The 27,201-nt window shown below is 37.6% G+C and overlaps 1 protein-coding gene and 1 non-coding gene across 2 annotated transcripts in view; both read right to left on the bottom strand.

Moving 5' to 3' along the window:
- Positions 1–26,976, bottom strand: part of RpL13A (ribosomal protein L13A) — a 97,567-nt gene extending 70,591 nt beyond the window's left edge. Inside the window, exon 1 of the mRNA XM_090383391.1 lies at positions 26,892–26,976. Coding sequence (XP_090239517.1) covers positions 26,892–26,912 — 21 coding nt within the window. The 5' untranslated portion in view covers positions 26,913–26,976. The remainder of the gene's footprint in view (positions 1–26,891) is intronic.
- LOC150091356 (small nucleolar RNA Z195/SNORD33/SNORD32 family) lies at positions 9,202–9,274 on the bottom strand. Its single transcript, XR_016547777.1, has one exon. It is a non-coding gene; the product is annotated as a small nucleolar RNA Z195/SNORD33/SNORD32 family (small nucleolar RNA).
- Positions 26,977–27,201: the final 225 nt, after the last annotated feature.

The raw sequence follows: 27,201 nt of genomic DNA, 5'->3' as shown, positions 1-27,201 counted from the left end.
ATGTTCCCATGTGGGGCGGTGTCCCCAAAATCTCAATCTCTCTCTCTAGATTCCATACAGAAGAGGGCAGGTAGGTTAATTAGTGACGCATCTCTAACAGTCTCTCCACTCTGTCTCATAGACGTAGCCGACCAGGCTAGCCGGATGGGTAAAATGCCTGCCTGGCAACCCAAAGGTCGCGGGTTCGAATCCCGCCTCGGGCTTGGATCAAAGTACTGCAAAAACCTTGGGAGGTGCATTATGGCCACAGAAGCCGATGCGCCAACAACTACAAAAAAAAAAAAAAAAAATCATAGACGTACTGTTTCTGCTGCATGCCTCTTTTACAGATACTTCCATGGGCACTGTTCTTCTGAATTGGCTTCTATAATTCCTGCTGTCTCTTTAAAACCAGTCCGAACACATGCTGCCAACATCCATTTACTGTCCAACTTCAAATTCACAGAACCAACTTTTCATCTTCCTTGTTTATTCATTCAACTGCCGTTTTCTCAAACAACCTTCCTTCATATGTATTTCTTGAAAATTAGTCTACAGAAGTTCAAGTCTAATGTTAACGAATATCATCTTCTCAACCTCCAACCCTAGCACAGTAATAAGTACTACAGGTTCTAATACCTCTCGTGTTTGGGGTTTTCATAAAAAAAAAGTCAAATTTGACTAGTTTTTGTCAAAACTTAGTCAATTTTATTTAATGTAACTAAATTTTCCAAGTCTAAAGCAAGACATCACTACAGAACTGCATTGCAGAGTTTGCTACAATTTTTTTTTCTTCCCATAAGTGGGTATGGATTCACTGGACCCCAGTGATTTTCAAAAATTGTGCTCCTAAACCCTAAACTGTGTGTGTGGTCATCTACACAGAGTTTAAACCCTTACTTCAGTATGTGCATATATTTACTTTTCAAAGTTGTTTCACATGTTTAGCTATATATGAATTGTTTTAAATTTTCTGGCAAGTGCTGCCATCCCTTATCTATATTTCCAAATAATTAGAGTTAATAACAGATGGTAGCACTAAAATGGTTTTGAAATTCAAGAGATTTCACAAATATACTTTGAGCTCAATGGCAGTGATTTTCTCAGGATTTAGATCCAAAAGTTCAGGAAGTTGAAACGTGATCTCATCATCATAAATAAGTGACGAGTTTATGATTTCCCCTTTGATTTTTAACAATTTCATTCTAATGTTAGAGAATCAAGTAAAAATAAGAACAAATGCTGGGATAACCTGGGTACAGTCATCCATGTGCCAGGCACTCTTACATCTACCACCTACCTAAGCATCATGGCTGACCAGGTACATACTTTCATGGCAACAGTCTTCCCCTCTGGTGGAGCAGTCTTTCAGCAGAATAATATGGCATGCCACACTGCCTGGATTGTTTGAGACTGGTTCGCAGAACATGAGGAAAAATTTCAGGTATTGCCTTGGCCTCTAAATTCTCCAGACATCAATCCCATCGAGTATCTGTGATGTGTTGGAACAACTGATATGCGGCATCTCAACCGTGGACCTTACAGGGTTAAAGGATCTACTGCTTACGTGTTGGTACCAGATACCACAAGACACGTTTAGAAATCTTGTAGTGTCCATGCCTCGCCGGGTACGAGCTGTTTTGGCTGCATGTAGAGGACCAACATCATATTAGGTAAGTGGTCATTATGTTTTGGCTCATCGGTGTGTATTTATATATATATATATATATATATATATATATATATATATATATATATATATATATATATATATATATACACAGTGAAACTTCCCTTTAACGGACAGCCATGGGGAACGAAAATGTGTCCGTTAGAGAGAAGTGTCCGCTAACAAGAAGTCCGAGGGAGAAAAAAAAAAAAGAAAAAAAAATCATTAAACGTTTGATGTAAAATTAAATTAAAATATATACAGATTTTGAACAATATTTTTGTAAATAATATACATACAATTGTGCTATGCATATTATGACTTTATCTTAAGAAAAATACATACAGTAATCACTTATTTTCTTCTGCGCCTTCTTCCAGCTGATAATTTTGTTTCAACATTGTTTGGAGTGAAGAAACTATCGAAAGTCCTTCAGTGGCGAAAAACATTTTTAAATGATTGACGACGGTGGTTCGTCGTTAATATGTTCTTCGACAGAACGACCTCCTCCTATTTCTTCATCCTCATGAGGAACTTCTTGAAAAATATCGATGGTAATGTCGTTGATATCTAGAGCACCATCTTCTGTAGTGAGGTTCGAGTCTATATCTTTGTAGCCAGGGTCACTTGTAGCGGAAGTATCGTACATTATCAATAGATGTTGAAGTTCTTGTTCTTCTTGGTGCTCCACATTGCTGTTCACAACTTAAATTTTTGCGTTTGAGAAACCAGACTTTACAAAACAGTTCACGACAGTTTGTTTTCTAATTGCGTTTACTGAAAAGGAAATCCATTGAATCGCATCTAGGATGCTGAGTTTCTTTGCAAGGTCACTCGCACATGTTACATCGTTCATGTTTGCAATGAGATGTCTTAAAACACATTTTCTGTAGTGAAGGTTAAAATTTTTTATTATCCCTTGATCCAAGGGCTGACACACTGCAGATGTGTTCGGTGGCAGAAAAACGATTTGAATGTTGGGCAATTCAATGTGCGGGTGAGATGCAGCATTATCCATGAAAAGAATAATTTTTCTGTTTTGACGAATCATGTTTTGGTTAAAGTGACTTATCCATTCGCTCATGATATCTCGTGTCATCCACGTTTTTTTATTAGGCTTCCAGTCAACATTCAAAAGATTCAACTTTATGCCCTTGAAACAACGAGGATTTTGTGGTTTTCCTATAACAAGAGGTTGTTCGAAGTCTCCCAGCATATTTGTACACAATAGTACAGTCAAGCGTTCCTTAGAAATTTTTCCGCCCTGGCACTTTTCGTTTTTTAGACTCATTGTTTTTTTCAGGAAGAGCTTAAAAAACGACCCTGTTTCATCACAGTTGTAAATATCCTTAGCTTCAAAATCACGACATGAATCTTCCAATTTGACGGTCCACTCTGTTACAACCCCAGTATCAACAGATCCACCTTCACCACTTACGGTTTTCCAAGAAATTTTATGCCGAGTTTGGAACTTGTATAGCCATCCCACAGAAGCTTTGAACTCATTTACTCCCATAGATTTCGCAACCTCCAAAGCCTTTTCCCTAATAATAGGCCCATTAATGGGAATTTTTTTAGCACGTGCGCAACAAAACCACTCATACATTGTCAATTTGAAGTCCAACAGTTTTCAGGAATGATTTTTGAACCTGATCATTTCCGTGTTGCCAAAATTGTTTGAGCAGTTCATTTTTTTTCTTTAGGATGTCGCTTACCTGCATCTACCCGATTTTGAATTTTGAAGCGAGATTGGGAACACTATTTTTTTGCCGATCATACGCATTAATGAGTTCGATTTTATCTTTTAAAGTTAAATGTTTACGAGAAGACATTGTGCACTTCACATGAAACTGAAAACTGAAACTCAAAAGACGAAAGGCCGACAACCCCCCCCCCCTGCACACACCGAATTCATCAGAAGTTTTACACGTGCCTTAAAATTCTTGAAAAAGGGTTTAGAACCGCGACGTAAACCTTGATAAAATTCAGAGAATCGGAAATAGAAAATAAACACACGATTGAGGCAATACGTGGAAGAAACATTCCTAGAAAAAGGGCTGTGAGCTCGCCAGCTGTCCGTTATGGGGAGATCAAATTAAGTGCTAATCTAAACGAAACAGTGCAGATTGCCTGTCCGCGTCCGTTACAGAGAATGTCCGCTAGACAGAAGCTGAAAACACGTTAAAACCAATAGAGGAGAGTTGGGGAATTTGAAAATGTCTGTTGTAGAGAGATGTCCGTTAGGAGAAGTTTCACTGTATATATATTGAAGTTCTAAATATTAAAGGTTTTCAAATCAAACAAGGAGAGATTGCTTCTACAGGGATGGGATACACTTAATATAGAAAGGGTGCATGAATATTTGCTGATGCTGTCGAGGCAATGTTACGTGGGTCAGAAAACTACTAGCTTGGGAGGATTCACTAACAGTAGCCGCAGGGAGAGGTGGAAATGGTTCTTGCACTGCTTCTATTGGAATGAGCAGCAGCAGCCAGGAAAGCAAGTTGCTGTGGATCTCAGGAACTGCTGAGAGTCATGAAACAAGTAAATACACGGGCTGTATCAGTGGTGTATCCAGGTGTCAACGTAAGAAGGGCATGGCAACCAGGTCCAGTTATTGTTAGAGGGAGGCATGGTAAACAGGGTTTTGATTTTTTTTCCCTAAGGCCTCCTGCCTTTTTCTTTAATTTCAAATTTTTGGTTGGGGAGGGGAATATGCCCCTTTTGCTCACGCCTGAATGTGTTAGAGTAACTAAGGTAAGAACAGATGCATGTACACTAATGCTAGGAGTTTAGTAAAAAAATTTGAAGGTGGTAGATGACTTTCATCAACCGGTGAAATACCACCACTTTGCTTATTGGAGGCTTGAAGTGGTGAAACCCATGTTTAGTCTCTAGAGCAAAGTTTCCGGCATCCCCCTCCCCCCCATATTTCTCCTTCAACCCATGCACGGTACTATGTACTATAGGTTTTAATACCTTTCGTGTTTGGGGTTTTCATAAAAAAAAAAAAAAAAAAAAAAATTTGATGAATTTGAAGTGCTGATTAAGACATCCAAGGCAGATATTGTTGGTATATCAGAGATGCAGTGTCACTCAGATATAAGGGATGCAGAATTGGAATTTGGGGAGTTCAATGTGTACAGAAGGGATAGACAGGATAGGAAGGGTTATGCCAGTGGTTTTCAACCTTTTTTAAATAACGGCACCCCTAATGCACTTATCTCATCATTCTTCTCTTTCTTGGTTATTCAATTCTACTTCTCTCTCTCTCTCTCTCTCAAAAATTGTTTGCCCTGTGCAGCATAAGCCTCAAGGCTTCCTTGCACTATATGGCTAATAATAAATGTTACAGAATTTTTATTTTGCGCCACCCCTACTCAATTTTCTGCCTGTTAGATCCAATTCTGTGTGTGTGTGTGTGTGTGTGTGTGTGTGTGTGTGTGTGTGTGTGTGTGTGTGTGTTAAATGATATTTATTACAATAATATAATTATAAAAATTATATTTCATAATACTAATTATATATATACAGTATATAATTTTATTCTTTATACAGAGGTACTAAGTATACATCAATTATAGATCACCACAAAATTAAAAAGATACTGTGCACCTTTTTATAATGAAATAAACATAAATTAAAAAAATAATAAGTTTAAGTAACTTAAACCCAAATTACGTGGCACCCCTGGAATGTTGTTGCAGCACCCCGGTTGAAAACCACTGGGTTATGCTGTTATTTAAGAAACAAAATCTACGGAAGTGCATCCAGTTGACATAGATGGACAGTGCAATGTTGAGTGAGTTTGGTGTGACATAAGCAAAAGAGGGTAGGAGTTTGTAATAGGCCTAATGACTGATGAATACAATGAACATTTATGCAGAGTAAGTCAGAAAATCAGTGTTTTAACGGGGGATTTTAACTTCCCAGATATAGACTGGAAGTTGTGGATTGGTCACTCGAACACTAGCAAGGATTTTGTGGATTTATTAGATGACTGTTTTCTACAGCAGTATGTTAGAGAAGCAACAAGAGAGTAACACTCTTGATCTGATTATCGGCAGTGATTATTCATGCATTAAGAATTTGCAGATAAAGGAGCCACTAGGTGGCACTGATCACAGTGTTCTGATGTGGGATTTACTTAAAGATGTAACTACCATCAGGGATAAAGGGTCTCAGAGATAAGTTCTAAATAGTGGAACCAAATGAGGATGTTACCAACTGCAAATTCTAAATGGGAAGCATTCAAGGAAGTAATTTTGGAAACTACTAGCCTTTTTGTTCCAACTAAGAAAGACTGTTCTAAGTTTAGGACCAAATGAATGTCAGATGAACTAAAGAGACTTCTGGCAGAGAAGAAAAATGCATGGGTTGCACTTAATTGTCACGCAACCCAGAAGCCTATGGTAGATACAAGCTAGTCTGTAATCAAGTCACAAAGGAAATTAGGCAAGCAAAGGCAGATGAGAAATCTTTGGCAAAAGATGCAAAGAAAAACACCAGACTTTTTTACTTATATAAACTCTAAAAGGAAGGGGATGAATCAGGTTGGTCCACTTGATATCAAAGGCTTGACTGATGATGAATATTCTCAGGTAGCTGCCAAACTAAATGAGTATTTTGTATCTATATTCACACGAGGAGTTATTCAAGGAGGAGAGGGCCAGATGTTTATCAAACTAACAGAGAGTTAAATGATTTTGTAATAACTGAGGGCAAAAGTGGAGGTTATTGTTATTTTTTTAGGAGCATTAGCAACTAAGGCCATATTGCTCCTGGGATATGCGGTGGTCATTCCCTGACCTTTCCACATCCCCCATATTTGGTGGTTACCGGCTCGAACCCCGGTCTAATCAAGAAACATGTGCTATGCACTGCTGCTCCTGCCCACCTGGCTACGGAGGCACCGCAAAAGTGGAGGAGAAATTTTTGAAGTTAAATATAAAAAAGGCACTTGGGTGGATGGGATTTATCCAGTTATATTAAAGGAGATGGAAAGGAACTAAGCAAACTTTTAGCCATAATTATGAGAGCATCCTTGGACTCGGGGGAAGTCCCAACAGACTGGAGATGTGCAATTGTGACAAATTCAGGAGGATCAAAGGGTGACACAATTACAGACCTGTAGGTTTTTTGACTTCAGTTCCAGGGAAAATAATGGAGTCACTGGTTAAAGAAGCATTGCAGGATCATCTTGACAAGTCTACAGCAATAATTCAGACACAGCATGGATCTCTTAAGGGAAAGTCTTGTCTGACAAATTTGAATGGATACTATGATGTGGTTACAAAGGAACTGGATGCAAAAAATAATTGATATCATATACTTGGATTTCAGGAAAGTTTGCTTTTGATAATGTTGCACATGGAAGACTAATGTACAAAATGGAGCAGTATGGCATTAAGGACAAGTTGTTACAATAGATATGAGTAGGAGAAGACAGAGTGGTAATCAATGGATACTGCTCTACATGGACTAATGTCAGTGGTGGGCCCATTGTTTTGTATATTTATCAATAATATTGATGAAGGTATGTCAGACTGTTAGATAAGAAGAAAAACATGTGGATAAGACAGCAAACTCAAGTAAAGGACATTCTTATCAAAACTAAACTAAAATGGTCTTGGGCAGGACACATAGCTCGAAGACATGATGACAGATGGACTAAGAAAATAACAGAATGGTACCCAAAAGGAGCTAAGAGAAAACCTGGAAGACAACAACGGAAATGTACAGATGAAATTCATGAGTTTGTGGGTAGTAAATGGATGGCCATTGCACAAAACAGAAGGAACTGTAAAGTTGCTGGAGAGGCCTTCATCCTGCAGTGGACTGAAAATGGCTGATGATGATTGATGAAGGTATATCAAACTTAATGTCAAAGTTTGCAGATGATACAAAGGTTGTTAATAATAGTAATGACAGTATACTGCTGCAACAGGATTTAGAAAAGTTGGGCAGACAGGCTGAGAAGTGGCAACTGAAGTTGAGCATTGACAAATGCAAAGTACTGCATATGGATAGCAGTAACCCCAGAGAAATATACCAACTGGGTAGTGTTACACTCAGGGTAGTGGAGAATGAAAGAGACCTGGGGGTAATTGTGCAGTCAGATATGAAGCTGTCTGAGCAGTGCAGACAGGCTTCCGGATTAGGTCTGGGGTCTTGTCAATTATACACAAGAATTTTGCAAGTAGGGATAAGGAGGTGATTATCCCCTTGTATAAGGCAATGGAGAAGCCACACCTTGAGTACTGTGTACAAGTCTGGAAGCCTCTTTTTAGGAAGGATGTAGGGTTGCTAGAATGAGTACAGAGAAGAGTAACAAGACTAGTGAAGAGAAAAAAAGGGATGCTCTTTAAGAAGAAAGGCTTAAGTTCTGAAAATTGCAGCTTCTGGAGACTAATCATCTGCAAGGCAATCTGAATGAGGTGTATAAGGCCTTGAATGGATTGAGCAGGCTCAATGCTGATGGGATTCTTCCTCTTGCTCAGATTACAAACCTGAGAGGGCATATATTCAAACTGAGGAAAAGAGTTGTAGAATAGATTGCAGAAATTTGCCTTTAGCCAGCAGGTAGTTGATTGCTGTAACAAACTTCTATCTATTGCTGTGGAAGTTGATAGCTTAAATAAATTTAAGGCTCTACTAGACAAACATTTAGAGTGAGTGGATGGGTGGGTTTTTTTTTTGGTTTTTTTTTTGGTTAATACTGTATAAACTTGCTTCCTTGCATAATATGCCTCAACTAATGCTAAATGTTTGAAAAAATATTACTGTGGCATCTGTATTGGGTATATATTTGACCTGGGAACAAAATTTCAAGGAAAATTACCCATTGCCCACTCATAACTATTTTTTTTTTTAAATGCCATATTACAGCACCAACTTGAATGTATAAATATGATAAATTTCAAGGAAAATTGTGGAATATTTTGTTGTCATTTCACAAGGGTGCAAAATAAAAAAGTAAAGTGGTTATTATACATGAACTTATATATTATACATCTATTCTACAGATGTATAATATAAAAGTTCATATATAATAACATGAACTTATATATTATACATGAATAGCAAATTTCCGCACATCTATTCTACAGATGTAGTATTGATGTGCGGAAATTTGCCTTTAACCCGCGGGTGGTTAATTGCTGGAACAAACTTCCATCTGTCATTGTGGAAGTTAATATGTTCAATAAATTTAAGGAGGAACTGGACAAACATTTAGAGGGAATGGTTGTGCAAATTTCTGGCTGATGCTGCATAAGCTCATACATTTGCTTTCTTGCATCACATGCTACTTTTTTTTTTGAAAATTCACTATTATGTTTTCTTGTGAACACTGCAGGACTTAACAAGCTACTTTCAATCTTTTACAGACCACAAGTTTGGAAACACTGCTTTAGGATAAAATTTGGGTTTTGACAGTAGCACACTTAACATTATTATCACATGTATTTTTATTGAAAATAAATTTATTTGTCATGAAGATTTTCTGGGAAGTGCTACTGTGTTATACAAGAGATATCGTACATCAATTACATACTGCCTCAGTTGGTAGTGCATGTTATCAAGTCATTATTTTTCATGAAAAATGTGAGTATCATCATTGGCAGTTTAATCCATTTAAGCAGTATATTACTATAAAATATTTAAGGACAAAGGCCTCATGCTACAAGGTAGAATGACTAACATGTAGGTTAGTGCAAAAGCATCATTTTAACATAGCCATCTACCAAAGTAGTTAAATGATTTAATTAAATTGGCATCGTTTGTTATATCTCATACTGCAAATGCCTTCACAATGAGTTGCCATGATATTGTACTACCTCAAATAAATAACACTTCTCCAGTGGAGAAGACTACTGTTATTTATTCTCAATGGATACCACCACCCAGACAGCACTGTTTCAAAGCTTGTTGGGTTCTCTTCGGTGGGTGGACAGGTACCCTGGTGTTGCAATAGTGACAACCCAGTTATGAAATATAAGTTATAAAGTATAACTTTACAATATGAGAGATGCCTGATGGTGTACAGTAATATTCACAATATGAGATATAACCAAACAATGCCAATTTAATTAATTAATTTAACTACTTTGGTAGATGGCTACGTTAAAATGATGCTTTTGCACTAACCTACATGTTAGGCAGTATATTATTTTATGTACATTCCAGTGTGTGTGTGTGTGTGTAAAATGCAAGGCAGTCGTACCATTGGATGATAATATCAGATTTTAACATTTATAGCTGTATATGAAATTCAATGAAATATTTTTTCAATAGGTGGCAAAGGTGCTGTAATACTTTTCATAAAAAAAAAAAAAAAAAATCATTATAAACAAAACTGAAATGAGCATTTTAATCCACTACACAATTGTTTTTATTTCACATATACACAGAATGTACACTGACTGCCAGTTAAAATTTGTTAACATTACTATTGTAGGGTTAATCAGGGTAGCATGTGGTCCTAGTTCCTACTATGCATGATTAAACTTGAAAGTTGCTGCTACAAAAAATACATGGCCCACTGGTAGGTAACTGGATGCCAGAATATTGATTAAAATTAAAGATTATAGTGAGATTAAACTTTTTAAAATTTACCTGTGGTAAGTAAATAAAAAAAAAAAAAGTTTTTCTATTCATGATTTTTTTACTTTAATCCATACATTTAAATTGTGCATGTGGCAAGTGGATTTAAAACAGATTTGTCAAACTCTGGGTAAACAGGTAAAATCTACCTCAAACACTTTTCATTCATAAAAATTATAAGCAGCAAATAAAAATTAATGTATCTTTTTCTATATCTGCCTAGAAGGGCAGTATCACCCAGCTAATCTAATGCCTTGCCGTTCTTTTTCAGTACAGGCATACCTCGCTAACACGGCCAGGTTAGGTTTCAGATCAGTCCTTTTTTCACTTGCCTGTGCATATAAAAGCCTAAAAACATATTTACACTATCATTTATTAAGTGCACAATAGCACTAGGCCTAAAAAAACAATGCAAAAGTAAAAATTATAATAATAAAAAAATGCTACAGTACTGTAGTGCTAATCTTAAAATATTTTCATCCTTTGCTTATAGTGACTGCTGAATGAACATTTTAAAGTAATTAAGGAAGGAAGGCTGAAGGAGATAGTGGAGCTTCATCATCTGAGCCTTCAACAAATCTTATTCTCTTTGGTGGTGGAGAGTCTTGCCTTGATGGCTGTTGAAGGATAGGGCTACTTGCTGTTGTTGGGATGGCTGTGGCACTTTCTTAAAATAAGAAAAATAAGTTTGCCTCATTGACTGACTTCCTTTTGCAAAGCATTTCTCTGTAGTATTTTCTCTGTATCAAACAGTATAGTTTTTACTATACTGTTTGATAGTATTTTATCCACTGTAGAACCTCTTTCAAAATTGGCATCGATCCTCTCAAAGCATGCTACTACCGTATCAAGTAAGCCAACATAGTGTTCTAAATCCTTTGCTGTCATTTCAGCAATGCTCACTGGATCTTCATCAGGAGTAGATTCCAATCTCAAGAAGTAACCTTCTTTACTCACCTATCAAAAGCATTCATCCGTTAAAGGCTGATCATGAGATGCCAGCAATTCAGCCAAATCTTCAGGCTCCACTTCCAGTTCCCTTGCCATTTCCACCACATTTTTTACCTCTTCCCATGAATCACAAACGTTCTTAATGGCATCTAGAATGGTAAATCCTTTCCAGAAGGCTTTCAATTTATTTTGCCTAGGCCCATCAGAGAAATCACTGCTATGAAGACAGCAGACTTTCCCCCTCTCTTCAGATCCTTTTTCATAACCACAGACGAAGAAGAAATATCATACAATCTAAGAAATGAAGCCAACCTGAAGATTCTGCTTTTCAGAAAAGCCATAGGTCAGAAAAGTATAAAATACAGAGGTGCTAAAACCTGGAACAAACTTCCTGCAAAAATTAAAAATGTCACTTCACTAAATCAATTCAAGAAACAACTAATTGAACACATAACCAGGGATGTCTGATTCAAGTTACCTTCCACTCAACTCCTGGATTTTAAAAGCACCAACATGGAAATAATGTACAAATGTTAAAGGAAGCAGTTGGCAAATAGTTTGTAAATTTCTGTGCATGTATCTCATCATTTAATTGTAAAAATGTTCACAATGATATAAGTAGTGATGCTTTTTGAAGTCTTCTGTGTAGAAATGTACAAAAAACTCCAATTTATTTATGTATTTCCTGTTGAACATTACAAAGGGTACTAGGAAAGTTTTGCAATATGACGCAACAATGAATCACAGGAAGCTGCTTGTTGCTGCATGTTGAGACATGTTCATACGTGCATAGTAGCCGCCGCGCCAAGTCGATGGGCTCAGTTATTCATTAGTAGTGAGAGTGTAAAGTGCTTGCGATGGCATCGTGGTCACGAAATGAGATAAGGACAGTTTTGCGGTATAATTTCGTGCGTGGTTTAACCATAGACCAGTGCTTAGAAGAAATGACTCTTGCACTAGATGATGATTGTCCACATCGTACAACGATATTCAGGTGGTATAGAGAATTCCAAAGGGGAAATTTCACTCTGGAGGATTCTGAGAGGCCGGGAAGGCCACGAACGTCAGTTACGGAGGAAAACGTTACTGCTGTGAGGAAAATGCTTGACGAAAACAGGCGAGTGACCTACCAACAGATAGAGGATACTTTGGGCCTAAATGCACCAGCAATTCGTTTGATTCTGCAAGATCATTTGCACGTGAAGAAACTTTGTTCTCTCTGGGTGCCGCATCAACTGACTGAAGAGCAGATGACACGACGTGTGACTTGGTGCCGGGAGATGTTAAAAAAGTTTGATAAGGGACAATCTCGGTATGTGAACAACATCGTGACAGGTGACGAGACTTGGCTGTACTATTACGATCTGCCAACCAAGGCTCAAAACAAAGTTTGGGTCTTTGATGATGACGACACACCCATAATTGTCAGAAAATCCCGATCTGTAAAGAAGAAAATGATAGCTGTATTTTTCAAATCGAGTGGAATTGTGGAACGTGTCGTTTTGGACACGCAGAAGACAGTCACAGCTAAGTGGTATACTGAACAATGCCTGCCTAAAGTCATTGGATCTATGAAGAACCTGCGGCCAAAGTCAAGAATGGACACCTGGTACCTCCATCACGATAATGCTCCAGCTCACCGCGCCAAAGCCTGCACCGAATATTTGACCACAACAGGACTGAAACTTCTCGAGCACCCTCCCTACAGTCCAGACCTTGCTCCCTGCGACTTTGCACTGTTCCCGCATGTGAAAATGAAGCTAAAAGGGAGGTGGTTTTCCAGTGATGAGGACCTTCTACAGGCTTGGAACAACGAGTGTGCTTTACTCCCTAGTGAAACTTGGCAGAACTGGTTTAAAGATTGGTTTCGGAGGATGGAGAGGTGTATTGAATGTAGAGGAAATTACTTTGAAAAAATTAAATAATCAAAGCTGTATTGCAAAACTTTCCTAGTACCCTTTGTACCTGTACAGTTTCAGAACTGTACATTTTTCAATTGTATATTCATCATTTTTTTAAAGGAACACCGCCTAAAAAGCCATTGGCTTATGTGTTCTCCCTCCCTTTTTGCTGTTATCTCCCAAAAAAGTGTAACGTAAAATAGGGATAAATAAATTATTATTAAGGCAGCTATACCCTTAACAAATGTCTTCTTAAATAAAAGGACTTGAAAGCAGCCTGAACAATACATAGCCTGCATTTATGACAACTGGTGGGTTGGCAACGTTTGTGAAACTTCACTTGAAGAGCACGATGCTTTAATCAACTTCGTATATCCTCGTGGAATTGCTCATTCATTCCATTGTCAAGAAAAGATATCAATGGAGTCCCAGACAGCATGTTACTGCCATTCTTCCAGCTCCTACAGTAACGTTTGTTTGTTTATGGGCTTTACGGCACAAGGCCATAATGCGTATAACTATGGTGATGTTAAATACAGTTTATGCATGTAAATGTTGTTGAAATTCACACTGAGTTGTACAGTTGTATCCGTTTAAGGAATGAAAACATTTTGGCCATGCATGTGTGGCATCATCTGCCAGATCAGCAATACTGAAAGAAATGTTCATCCTGGAAAAAGAGGTAAACAGCTTGTCAGTCCCCATTGTATTTAGGGAAATCAATGAGTACATGTTGGACAGTGAGCTGAGTGCTGCAGTTTGTACACAGTGGTAGATCAGTGCCTGCAAGAAAATAAAGATGCGTTAAGTATGTATGGCCTATTCGTAGTCAGCCTAATACAACTCCTTCATGCCTGTTCTCGCATATACTGGATTTCCAAGGTTTTAGATGTTTCTTTATACAGAGTAGCTTGTTCCCAACTTGACTTTGTCAGATGTGTTGCCATTTTTAAGACCCCACTTATTTATAACTGACTCAGTCTGTGATCAGTATACTAAACGGTTGATATATAGGATCTGTAGCAGTTTTCTCAGCTAGATCAGCATATTCATTTCCAGAAATTCCAACATGACCAGGGACCCAACAAAAGATAACTTCTTGTTTCTTCCTATTTAGCTTATTCATGCTATTCCAAATCTGTATAAGTAAGGGGTTATCATGATTTTTATTCTGTTGTATAGCACTAATGGAGTCTATAGATAACACTGTTCAATATATTTGTTGATAAGGTGAAATTTAACGCTATGAAGATAGTACAGACTTCTGCAGTGTTGCTGCTGCAGTCAATGGAGTTTCTTGGCTATGGTAAGGTTGGGAAATACTGCTGCTGCACCAACATGACAGTCAGTTTTAGATCCATCCGTGTCCTACAGTAACAACAATACACTTTATTTGCAAAAGTTATGTTAATTAAGCATCAAAGGTTCCAGATCATTTCAAAGCAATACTTGCAGCATTCAGGCTTGTGAGCCAAATGAAGAAACTGAACTTTAGGCTTGGGATCCTAGGTAAAGAAACCCACCCACTTGTAACTGGACCTGCCTGGCTATCAGGCATGACCCCTTGACTATGGGGTTACCAATTATAAGACTGGTAGTTTGCAGTCACTTTGAACCAATGCAAGGCTTATACTTAACCCCATAGGAATGTCCCTGAAGTTTTGACATATCTCATTTGCAACATTTCGGCAATCAGAGCTCATATTTGATATGGTATTTAGTAGCAATATACCATTTAGTAAATTAACACTGGAGCTGCAACATGGACCACTTGTGTTGTGCCTCGAAGTTGGTAAACAAGCCAAACAACAAGTTAACAGAGGTTTTTATTTTAAAGCTACAGATTACCAAAGTATGGATCAAATTTGTTGCAATAAACTGTCATGTCCAGTTTCAGACCTAATTCTGACAAATATACAGGCTTGTAAGTTTTATCAATGCAATTTCAGTGTTCACCACAAAATGTTTTGTAAGTATACCAAATTTCAGGCTTCTAGCTTTTGGGGTCTTGGCTACATAACACGTTAAACTTGCCATTCCAATTAATAACGTGCTTACTGTGTGACAAAGTGTATGATCTTTAAAGCTCTTTTTCATACTTTAAACAGAAAGACACCAAAATGAAAAACTGCCTTCTAGTAGGAAAAAATCCTCTCTTTCCAATGGTACTAGAAAAATTAAAATTGGAAGTGACACCATTTAAGATATTGGACTTCTGAACGTAGGTCAAATTTGGTGTTTCAAATTTTGGCCAATGTTCATGTGGCAAATATCTCAACAAGGAAACCAGCTTCTGGGCTGGTACTTCTGAAATATTAGATGGTTATGGCATGGAGATGGTTAATAGCCAAGCAGTAGATTACCAGAGGTTTTTATTTTACATGTTGTGGGTCAGGAATAGCAACATGTGAAACTTTGCAAGTTCTTCACAATCAAATTTTCGTTTAATAGATGATCTCCACAGAAAAGGCCTTAGTGCCTGAACCATATATATGGAGATGAAAATTTGTAGAAGTTCACAGGACATACCAAGCCACACCAAGTTTGAAAACTGAAGATGGCTGAGCAAGGATCATTTTCAAATATAGGGGCACTTTACATGGAATGACTGTGCTAGTCACTCAAGAAGAACAGTTCCCTTGAAGGATACAAGTGATATATATACTAGTTGAAATTGCTTTCACAGCCCATTCAAGCTTAAACCAGAAGAAATAGTGCAGATAAATCTACTTTTGAAGCAATGACCATAAAATGGTATCCTAAAAAACAGGTGGATTTTTAGGGTTTGGAGCACATTGTTCAGAAAAAAGGAAAAAAATGGATTCATGACTTTGATAGGAAAGATTCAGAAATGCTGCTTCCCATTATTTCCAAAATTGTTACATCAGGAAATACTATGTCCAACAAATGGGTGGCGTAATCAGGAATTGCAAATATACAACAGAAATGCCCACGAAACAGTAAACCACACCCAAAACTCCAGAAATCCTGAATCCAGTTCAAATCGATATTAACAAATAAATGGAACAGCTGACAGCACATTCCCAAGACACTTAAGCTACTATAGCTCAGCTCTACCCAGTGTTGATAGGTTTTGTTTTTACAGTGGGTAATTTAACTCTTCATATTTGTTACTGTTTTTATGTGCTTAATAACAACATTTTGCATTCTTTTAGCAGGGCAATGCTACTGCTGTACCATAGAGAGTAGTATCAACCTGGTCTGTAATGAGTGGTATTGCATGGCCTGGCAGTCCCCAGATTTTAAAGTTTATTAATTATACTTAATTTTCAGAAAAAATTTGGTAACATAAAACAGAAATATGAAACAGCTATGCCAAATTTCAGTTTATAGAGGCATCAACTGCACAAAATTTTGGCATTACTTCAATACAACAATATTTATGAAAACCACTTAGAAATTAATGTATTTCAACGAAAAAATTTCTATTAATTCTGCACGTGCACATAACGAACAGTATCTTATGTAGCACCGACAGTTCAACTCCATTGCATGTACAAATATGAAAATTCCAAGTGACTGAAATACAAAAATAATACAATTCTTCACATTTCTAGGCACTGTCATATCTCCCCCCCCCCCACTTTTATCACAACCAGCCTTCTATTGTTAAGAAATGTTGTTTGAAAATTGATGCCTGCTAAAATTTATTACCAGGGATTTGCAATAAAGATTTTCCCCACCCTCTCTGTTTTTGCAAAATTTTAAACTTTGAGAATCTATTGAGCTTCTCCCACTGAAGCATTAATTCTTTTCAATAATGTTTGGCCTTTTTTAGTAACACAGGATACCACTAACACATTCCTGGAATACAAACGCATTGGGGTTAACTGTGGAATTTCTCTTATTTTCCATGATAATACCTACATGAAGGAATGAAACATGCCACTGTGATGAAAAGCAGTGTTTCACTATACAATAAACTGTATGTGGCCAAATACAACTGGAGTAATGTAAACAATATCGAATAGCTTCATAGGCAAAAAAGCAGCACATACAAGTTAAAATATACTATTAAAGAGGCACAAAATGTAGCCACTACTAATCCTCAACCAGTGAGTTATCAGGATTAAATATTTTCCTACATGGCATGTCAGCGCCTCCGTAGCCAGGTGGGAAGGAGCAACAGTGCGTAGCACACGCTTCTTGATTAGACCAGGGTTCGAGCCCGTCACCACCAAATACGGAAGATGTGGGAAGGTCAGGGAATGACCACCGCATATTCCCGGAGAAATATGGCCTTAGTTACTAATGCTCCTAAAAACCAAACAACAAACAAACAACAACATGGCATGTCAGGCAATGTGATAGTATAGATGGATTAATAGTGTTTTATGAGGTCTTCAATTTAACTTCAAGCTGTGAATGGGCTGTTTCACAGCCCATTCATTGCTTGAATAGGCTGTGAAAGCAATTTCCACAAGCATATACAGACAGTTCAGTCTTTATGAGTTCTTTTTTTCAAGTATCAAAAAAATATACAATACGAACTTTAATTGCAATAAATAAATGCTAAACATTCATAAATATGCCATTTCAAACCAAGCATGAAACTATATAATAGGAGTACTACTGTGCATGCATTTGTTTGTTCAGACAGAGATAAGGGAGGTCCAACTCAAAGAATTTTGGAAAGAATTCCATATAACAAAATGAGTGGGACAAAACTGCACAGAAGAACAAAGTGCGTATGGAATAAACTCTGTCATCAGTTTAATGATAACTTTGAAGGATTTCAAGAACCAGCAGACAATACAAAACAAAACAAGCGGTCGTAAATGTTGCTAACCAATTGCAGCTTGCAGTTCCTACAACTGATGTCATTGATCTGCTTCAAGTACACAATGGAGAGTTGACAAATGAAGACCTCATTGAAATGGCAAAATGTAAAGATGAGGAAGGTTTAGCAGCTGAAACTCCTGTTCATTCCTTCACTCTCGAGGGGCTTGACGAAGCTTTTCAACACAGAAAAAGCAATGAAGATTTTGAGCCACAAGGCGCACTAGAAAGATTGAATTTGCTACAGATTTAAAAATGCATGTGTGCTATGAAATTTATAAAGAAAAGAAAAGACAGTCTTGGAAACAAACAACTCTTGAAACATTTCCAAAGGCATTGTGCTTTCAACAAACTGAGTGCAGAGCCAACAATGAGTGATGAACCATCAACGTGACAAACCATCAAAGAGTGCATTTAGTCGATGATGATGAAGAATAAACATTCTTTAACATTTGTATGACATAAATAATCTTTATTATAATTTGCTTGATTTTAATGGTGGTGTTTTCATTTCTTTGGATAAATAAATCATTGTTTAAGCATAAACTACTGTTTTGTTGACCTTTATTTAACATTACTATGGTCAAATTTCATTGTTGAAAATGTAACCAGTTTTTAATAAATTCTGGCTTTATGAGTGCACAACAGGAACGAATTAACTCGTAAAGTCAGAAACTACCTGTATCCTTCAAGGGAACTATTCTTCCTGAGTGACTGGAGGATCTATACCAGGTTCATTCCATCTTAATGAGGCTTGTCACAGATATTCTTTCTGGTATGACAGGTTGGAGGGGCTTAGAGGCGAACAGGTATCCTGTGTGTTATCAGACACTCAGCCTAAAACACTGATGGATCCAATATCTCTCTATTACAGATTTAGGAGAAGTCCGGTTGGCCTGCCTCCCTAAAATCCACTCATGCACACCTTCTCGATGGTAAGCCCTGTTACGTCACTTAGGTGGCAACGAACGTGTAGAGTGGTCAGCGTGAAGAGGAAAAGACCAAACCCTCCAGCATATGAGAGCACAACAATACAAATGGCCCTCAGTCCCCAGCAGCTTTCACTCTCCCTCTTATGGCAGATTTAGGAGAAGTCCGGTTGGCCTGCCTCCCTAAAATCCACTCATGCACACCTTCTCGATGGTAAGCCCTGTTACGTCACTTAGGTGGCAACGAACGTGTAGAGTGGTCAGCGTGAAGAGGAAAAGACCAAACCCTCCAGCATATGAGAGCACAACAATACAAATGGCCCTCAGTCCCCAGCAGCTTTCACTCTCCCTCTTATGGCAGCGAGAGGATCAGAGTGGAAGCAGAGGGTGCTAAGAATCTCTGGGTACGACCAGGCTGCCATGCACGGAAACTGAACTTGGCCTGTTATAACGTACGATCACTCATCGGTGAAGACAGGATATCAGAGCTGGAAAAGGAATTAGAGAATATGAATTGGAATATCATCGGTTTGGCTGAAACAAGAAGAAGAAATGAATCACTTATAAGTTTATCAAGTGGAAATCTGCTGTACACCAATGGAAACAGTGAAAGGAGTGAAGGTGGAGTTGGGTTTCTGGTACATAAAGATTTTAAAAACAACATTTTGGAATTCAAAAGTACATCACCAAGGGTGTCAAGACTAATACTCAAGATTTCTAAGAGGTACAAGCTAAAGATTATAATGATTTATTCACCAACATCGAGCCATGATGACGAAGAGGTTGAAGAAATGTACACCGAAATTGAGTCTTCTAGATGAGCAGAAAACCCACTACACTATTATTATGGGGGACTTCAATGCTAAGGTTGGAAAAAGGCAAAACAGCACAGAAAGAGGAACTATAGGAAATTTTGGAATTGGTGAAAGAAATAAAAGAGATAAAAGACTTGTGGAATTTGCAGAATCTCAAGGACTGTCAGTAATGAACACTTTTTTCAAGAAAAGGGTGAACAGAAAGTGGACATGGAAGAGTCCAAATGGATTAACAACTAATGAAATCGACTTCATCCTCACTAACAGAAGATATATTGTGAATGATGTTACCGTCCTGAATAAGGTAAATGTTGGAAGTGATCACAGAATGGTAAGATGTACACTTGATATAAATGTAGGAAAGGAAAGGAAAAAACTGACTCGAGTAAATAATACAAAGGTCTTTGAGATAACAGAGGAGGAGAAAAAGCAGTATGTACTGGAACTTAAGAACAAGTTTGAGCTTCTGCAGACTGCTCAGGACCAAGATATCGACGAGGAATATTACAACTTTCTGAAAGTGATAAAGCCCAAAAAACCTATAGGGAAAGAGAAATCCAAAGAAGAAAAAATTAGTCAAGAAACACTTGTCATGATGAACCGAAGACGACAAATGAAGAGCAAGAAAAACACTGACAGGGAGAAAATTGAGTATACTGAGTTAAGCAAAGCCATTAGAAAGAGACTCAGAGAGGACATAAGAAGATTTAACACAAGAAAAGTAGAACAAGCATTAAGGGAAAACAAAGGATTTAAATCAGCAGTCATGAGCAGTAATACAGAAAGACAAATGATACTGAAACTGAAGAATAGCGATGGTGTACTTATAAACAGCAGAGAAGACATAATTCAAATAGCAGAAGACTACTATAGAGAATTATACAAGGAGCGAGGGAATGATACCAGCATTGGGGAAGATGGATTGAAAAGTAGCAACACATACGACATACCCGATATTCTTCCTGATGAGGTAGAACATGCATTGAAGAAAATGAAGAATCGGAAAGCCCCGGGGGAAGATGAAGTTACTGTAGAGTTGTTAAAATTGGGAGGAAGAGACATAACACAAAAACTGGCAAGGCTCTTCACAAAGTGCATTAGAAAAGGTGTGATGCCTAAGCAGTGGAATAATGCAATCATAGTTTTGCTGTATAAGAAAGGAGATAAATCAGAAATTGGAAATTATAGACCAATTAGCTTGTTATCCCACATCTACAAGTTGTTCACAAGGGTCATTACTAACAGATTAGAAAGAATACTTGATGAGAATCAACCAAAAGAGCAAGCTGGCTTTAGGACAGGATTCTCAACTATGTATCACCTTCACGTAATATCACAGCTAATGGAGAAAGCAAATGAATATAAAACACCATTATGCCTGGCATTTGTGGATTATGAAAAGGCATTTGACTTCATACAGCATAAGGCAATGTTTCGGGCACTGGAAAGACAAGGCATAGATACTCCATATATTATGATTTTGAAGAAAATATATGAGAGTGCTACCTCCTTTATTAGACTAGACAAAGACAGTAGCAAATTTAAAATCGAGAAAGGAGTTCGACAAGGAGAGACAATATCTCCGAAGCTGTTTACTGCTGCCCTTGAGGAAGCTTTCAGAAGATTAGACTGGTCACAGAAAGGAGTCAATATGAACAGAGAGTACCTAAACCATTTACGATTTGCAGATGACATTGTGGTCATAAGCCACGATCCCAAAGAATTAGAGGAAAATCTTAATCAGTTACGCACAGTTAGTAAGGATTTTGGACTAAAGATGAATATGGCTAAAACAAAAGTAATGATGAACAAGTATGCCACGGAAAGGGAAATAATGATTGAAGGAGCAGTAATTGAAAAAGGTGGAGTCATATACTTATCTGGGACAAGTTATTAGCTGTAATAATGATAAATGGCTGGAAGTCAAGAGAAGAATAAATTTTGGATGGATAGCATTCAGGAAATATAGTCACATACTGAAGAGCAATATCCCAGTTTGTCTGAAACGTAAAATAATGAATCAATGTATACTCCCCACCATGACTTATGGAAGTGAAACTTGGGCACTCACCAAAAGAATGGAAGAGAAGCTGAGAATTACACAGCGAAGAATGGAACGAATTATATTGGGAATCAGACTGTTAGATAAGAAGAGAAACACATGGATTAGGCAGCAAACTCAACTAAAGGACATTCTTATCAAAACCAAAGAACTAAAATGGTCTTGGGCAGGACACATAGTTCGAAGACATGACAGATGGACTAAGAAAATAACAGAATGGTACCCAAGAGGAGATAGAAGAAAACCTGGAAGACAAAGGGAGAGATGGATAGATGAAATTCATGAGTTTTTGGGTAGTAAATGGATGGCCAGTGCTCAAAACAGAAGGAACTGGAAATTTGCTGGAGAGGCCTTCATCCTGCAGTGGATTGAAAATGGCTGATGATGATGATGATTATGATGAGAGGTTGGAGATTTCTTAGTTGCAACCTGGAAATCTAAAGCACTAATGGAACTGATTTCAGATGCCACTTATGAGTCAAATAGAATTTTCGTGAAGAATGTTCTGCAGCAACCAAATTCCCCGAGTGCACCTTCATGACACTGGGACTATTAGTAATCCTACATAGACCCATATGCAAGTCCTGAAACACTGCAGACCTAGTTACTGGAGGCAACCACCTGGGTGTAAACTAGCATATACATCACACAGAGAAATGTGGGCCCACTGTAGTAACAGGCCATACTAGGTGGTAGATGATTCATCACCCAGTGTAATATCACCTTTTTTGCTTATTGGAGACAAAATGATGAAAGCCATGTTTAGTCTCAAGAACAAAGCAACAGCAAACCTCATCCCTCCCATCATGCAATATGATTATACCTTTTGAGGTTATGATGGGCATCACACCAAGATCAAATATTTCTTTCATTTCAAGAGTGCCTCTAAAGTGTTTGCAGGGCTGGTCACTACATAGATCACTGGACCAAACGTACTCATAATTCTAGACAGCATCCAGCTCAGTTTTTTTTATTAGGGATCAGTATTAGTGTATATGTCTGCTCCAATATTCCCTGTCAGACTTGGTAATCTCCTCTTTTTGATCTTCTTTGAATTAAAATCTCTAACACATTCTACACATCTGTTGCCTCTATCATTGTCTCAACTCCAACTAATCACTTGGAACTCTTTCACTTCCTCTCTCTGAAACTTGACTTTCTCCAGTCCAACTTTCCTAACAGTGGGGTAATTTTAATGTTCAAAACTCCAGCTGGCTTCTGTTTTCTAGTCACAGGACCTAGCTGGTCAAGATGCAATGGCTTTTGCAATTACTAATGACCTCACACAGATTGTTCATTTATCTACCAGAATATGACAATCCTAACCACACGCTTGACCTTTTTCTCACAAACAACCTTTCTAAATACAAGGTTGAGGTTGAGTGGTCCTCTAGACACCTCAGATCACAACTTGCTGATGGTCTCTTCTTCACTGGAGGCTCTCTCCTTGCCATTCTCAACCTCATGTTGTTTGGCATTACAAGAATGCAAAATGGGGTGATCTGTGAGATTTCTTTTCTTCTTTTCCTTGGTCAGATTACAGGAGTGTGGAATAGAGGATAAAATCCTCTATTCCACACTCCTGCTCAAAATCTTATCCTTTATCTAAACCTTTCTTTTTCAATAAAAATGCTAAGGCTGTTCAAGAGAAGAATGTTGCATATTGTAATTGGATTGTATCCAAATCTGAGATTCATTTTCTGCCTACACCAAAACTTGCAACAAGTACTGATGTAGTAGTAGTAGTGGCATTTGATGCAAGAAAGCAAGTGTATGAGCTTATGCAGTAAGCTCATACACTTCCCTTCATTCCCCTTCATGTGGGCTTTACTTAAAGATGTTAGCACAAGGGTAAAGGAAATGGTTTTTTCTTTTATAAAATTGACTACAGTGGTCTCAGACAATTTTTAAATTCTATACAGTGGAAACAACTAATGATGTTACCAACAACAAATTATAAATTGGGGCCATTTCAGGGAAATAATCATAGGAAATACTAGGCATTTCATAGAAATGTAATGCCAAAGGTTTATCAAACTAAAAAAAGAGCTGACTGATTTTGTAATAACTAAGAGGAAAGAAATGATTGGGCAGTCTCCTCCAGGCAATTATTGCCATATCACTGATATGTCTGGAGGGTGCATCTATAAGTGAATTTTAGCCTTTTAACAAATACTTTTTTTTTTTTCCTTTTTTGGCTGATGCTTTATAAGTGTGCTTTCTTCCATCAAACCTTTCTTTTTCTCTACTAATGCTAATTCCTGATATTTCTAGGAAATCATGTGAATCTGCGTTTTTTCCCAGGATGAAGATTGCATAAATAACTTTGAACATAATTCCTCTAAAAATTCTAATTGACCTGATCTTCATATATAATATTATGGCACGGAAAGTAATCCATAAATACTCAAGGTCATTAATGTACAAGTTGCTCATTTTTCCCTAGAAAAATCTGTGGCACTGTAGTTGAGTAGGAAGAGGATTGAGTTATACCCAGTAATCAATGCATAATTTATATATAAATAAACAATTTGGGAAAAATTCTAGCTTGTGCTTACGATGCTTAAACCACCTCACTTGTTCCAGTACAACTCCTAACAGGAACCTTTCATACCCAGACAGCTGTAGTACAAATACCAGATTAAAAAAATGTTTCATAAGTAATACTTCCACATTCTGCCCAACTATCCTCATTAGTGCTTTTTCAAGAATTCCAGTAAAGAAAGTTTGCTGGAAATTCTTGGAAGGCACATGTATCTCATATTATAAACATGCCTGAAGCAGCATTTGCTCGAATGGAAAAAAAAAAAAAAAAATCTTAAAACAGTTTTAAAAGATGCAAAAATATTATCACATTACATTAAATATTGACTCATGCACCCATTATAATGAAGTTCTCATCTCGCCTACCAGGAATTTCTTAACACATGTTGGCAGTGGATCATGACCATAGAAGTGCTTCGAAAAATCTGAAATCAAATAAAATGGCGGTTATTATACACCTAAATAAAGTTCATGTTGGTTCCCTATGGAATATTGCCAAGCAAGTTGAAGACAGTGACTAGTAGTAGTAGTAGCAGCAGTGGCATTTGATTCAAGAAAGCAAGTGTATGAGCTTATGCAGCATCAGCCAAAAAAAAAAAAAAAAAATCCCACCATTCCCTCCAAATGCCTGTCCAGTTCCTCCTTAAATTTATTCAACCGATCAACTTCCACAACGACAGACGGAAGTTTGTTCCAGCAATTAACCACCCGCTGGCTAAAGGCAAATTTCCGCACATCTAATCTACATCTGTCTTTTCTTAATTTGAATTTATGCCCCCTTAGGTTCGTAATCTGAACAAGTGGAAGGATCCCATCAGAATTCAGCGTGCTCAACCCATTCAATGCCTTATATACCTCGATCAGATCACCGCGCAGGTGCCTAGTCTCCAGCCACTGCAATTTGCAGAACTTAAGCCTCTCTTGGTAAGAGGATCCGATCCCTTCATTCCCCTCACCAATCTTGTTGCCCTTCTCTGTACATGCTCAAGTAAATCTACATCCTTCCTAAAATGAGGCCTCCAGACCTGTACGCAGTACTCAAGGCATGGCCTGACCATTGCCTTATACAGAGGGACAATCACCTCCTTCTCCCTGCTAGCAAAATTCCTATATATCATTGACAAAACCCCATGACCTGCCCTGGCAGCCTGTCTGCATTGCTCAGAAAACTTCATATCTGACTGCACAATTACTCCCAGATCTTTTTCATTTTCTACCACCTTAAGTGTAGTACCACACAGTTGGTACGTTTCTCTGGGGTTACTTCTACCCATATGCAGTAGTTTGCATTTGTCAAGGTTAAACTTCAGTTGCCACTTCTTAGCCCATCTGCCCAAATTATCTAGATCCTCTTGCAGTAGCACACTGCCATTACTGTCATTAACAACCCTGCCAACCTTTGTATCATCCGCAAACTTCGACATTAAGCCTGATATACCTTCATCAATATCATTGATAAATATACAAATCAACAGTGGACCTAACACCGAACCCTGTGGGACTCCACTAATAACATTAGTCCAAGAAGAGCAGCACCCATTGATTACCACCCTCTGTCTTCTCCCACTTAACCATCCTTTTATCCATTGTAGCAACTTACCCTTAATACCATTCTGCTCCAATTTGTACAATAGTCTTCCATGCGCAACAGTGTCAAAAGCTTTCCTGAAATCCAAATATATGATATCAAAATTCTTTTTTGCATCCAGTTCCTTTGTAACCACATCATAATATCCTATCAAATTTGTCAGACAAGACTTTCCCTTAACAAACCCATGCTGTGTCTAAATTATTGCTGCAGTCTTGTCTAGATGATCCTGCAATGCATCTTTAACCATTGACTCCATTATTTTACCAGGAACAGAAGTTAAACTAACTGGTCTGTAATTACTCGTGTCACCCTTCGATCCCCCTTTGTGAATTGGGGATACATTTGGCCATCTCCGGTCCGTGGGAACCTCCCCTGAGTCCAAGGACGCTCTCATAATTATGGCTAAGGGTTTGCTTAGTTGCTTTGCCGCCTCCTTTAATATAACTGGATAGATCCCATCCACCCCAGGTGCTTTTATGTTTAACTTCAACAGGAAAGTGTTTTATTTATCTGAAAAGTTCCTTGCAGTAAAGTCACACAGTAGTAATCCTTTACGGCACGGAAAGTAATCCATTACAGTGTGGGTAGTGAAGAATGTTTTCTACTCCTGACATGTCAGTACTTCTGAAAAACCAGAAATACCACACATGGGTAAGAAGCTAGGCAAGTATAACAAAAAAAAAAAAATTAAATTAAATAAAAAAAACTGAATCTTTTTAATATTAATAGAAAAAAGTGTATATATCGGGGAACATCGCTACCTGGGCGAGAGGGGAAAAAATGCTATTTTAATTCTAATATACATATTAATTCTTGCTACGGATGAATGAAGACACTTGGCCAAAAAGTTCATCTAATAGTGCCATCCGTACAGGGCAAACTGCCACGAGGCACAAAAATAATTCGCGTTCAATTTAAACGCTATTTCATGTACGTAATTACATAAGAAAATATAGCACTACAGTGTTAATATCTTAATATTTCAATAAATTACATCAACTAAATTACTTTCTCGAAACAAATTAAAATTACAAAACAACACAAACCTTCTCCGTAAAACCGGTCATTGTGATGAAAAGAATTACTCTTCTGGGGTTACAAAAGTGAAAACGCGAATAAGAAGAAGTGCCACCTGCCGTACAAATTAAGATTATTATTATTGTTCTTTATTAGCTTGGGACAGAATATAATGGGAAACAATGAAAATTTGGGTAAAATTTTTTGTCAGTGAATCTTCTTTTATTTTTATATATTTTAATTTTTACTATTTTTTAAATTTAATTTCCGAAAAATCCTGTACAGATTGTGCAGGGCAGTTTGTATGCGCAAGTGTTTGTTTATTGTTTAAGATCATTT

This window comes from Mastigoproctus giganteus, chromosome 1 (genome assembly GCF_048544385.1).
Source record: "Mastigoproctus giganteus isolate SK-2022 chromosome 1, ASM4854438v1, whole genome shotgun sequence".
NCBI lineage: Eukaryota > Metazoa > Arthropoda > Arachnida > Uropygi > Thelyphonidae > Mastigoproctus > Mastigoproctus giganteus.
This window is presented reverse-complemented; position numbering and strand designations above follow the sequence as displayed.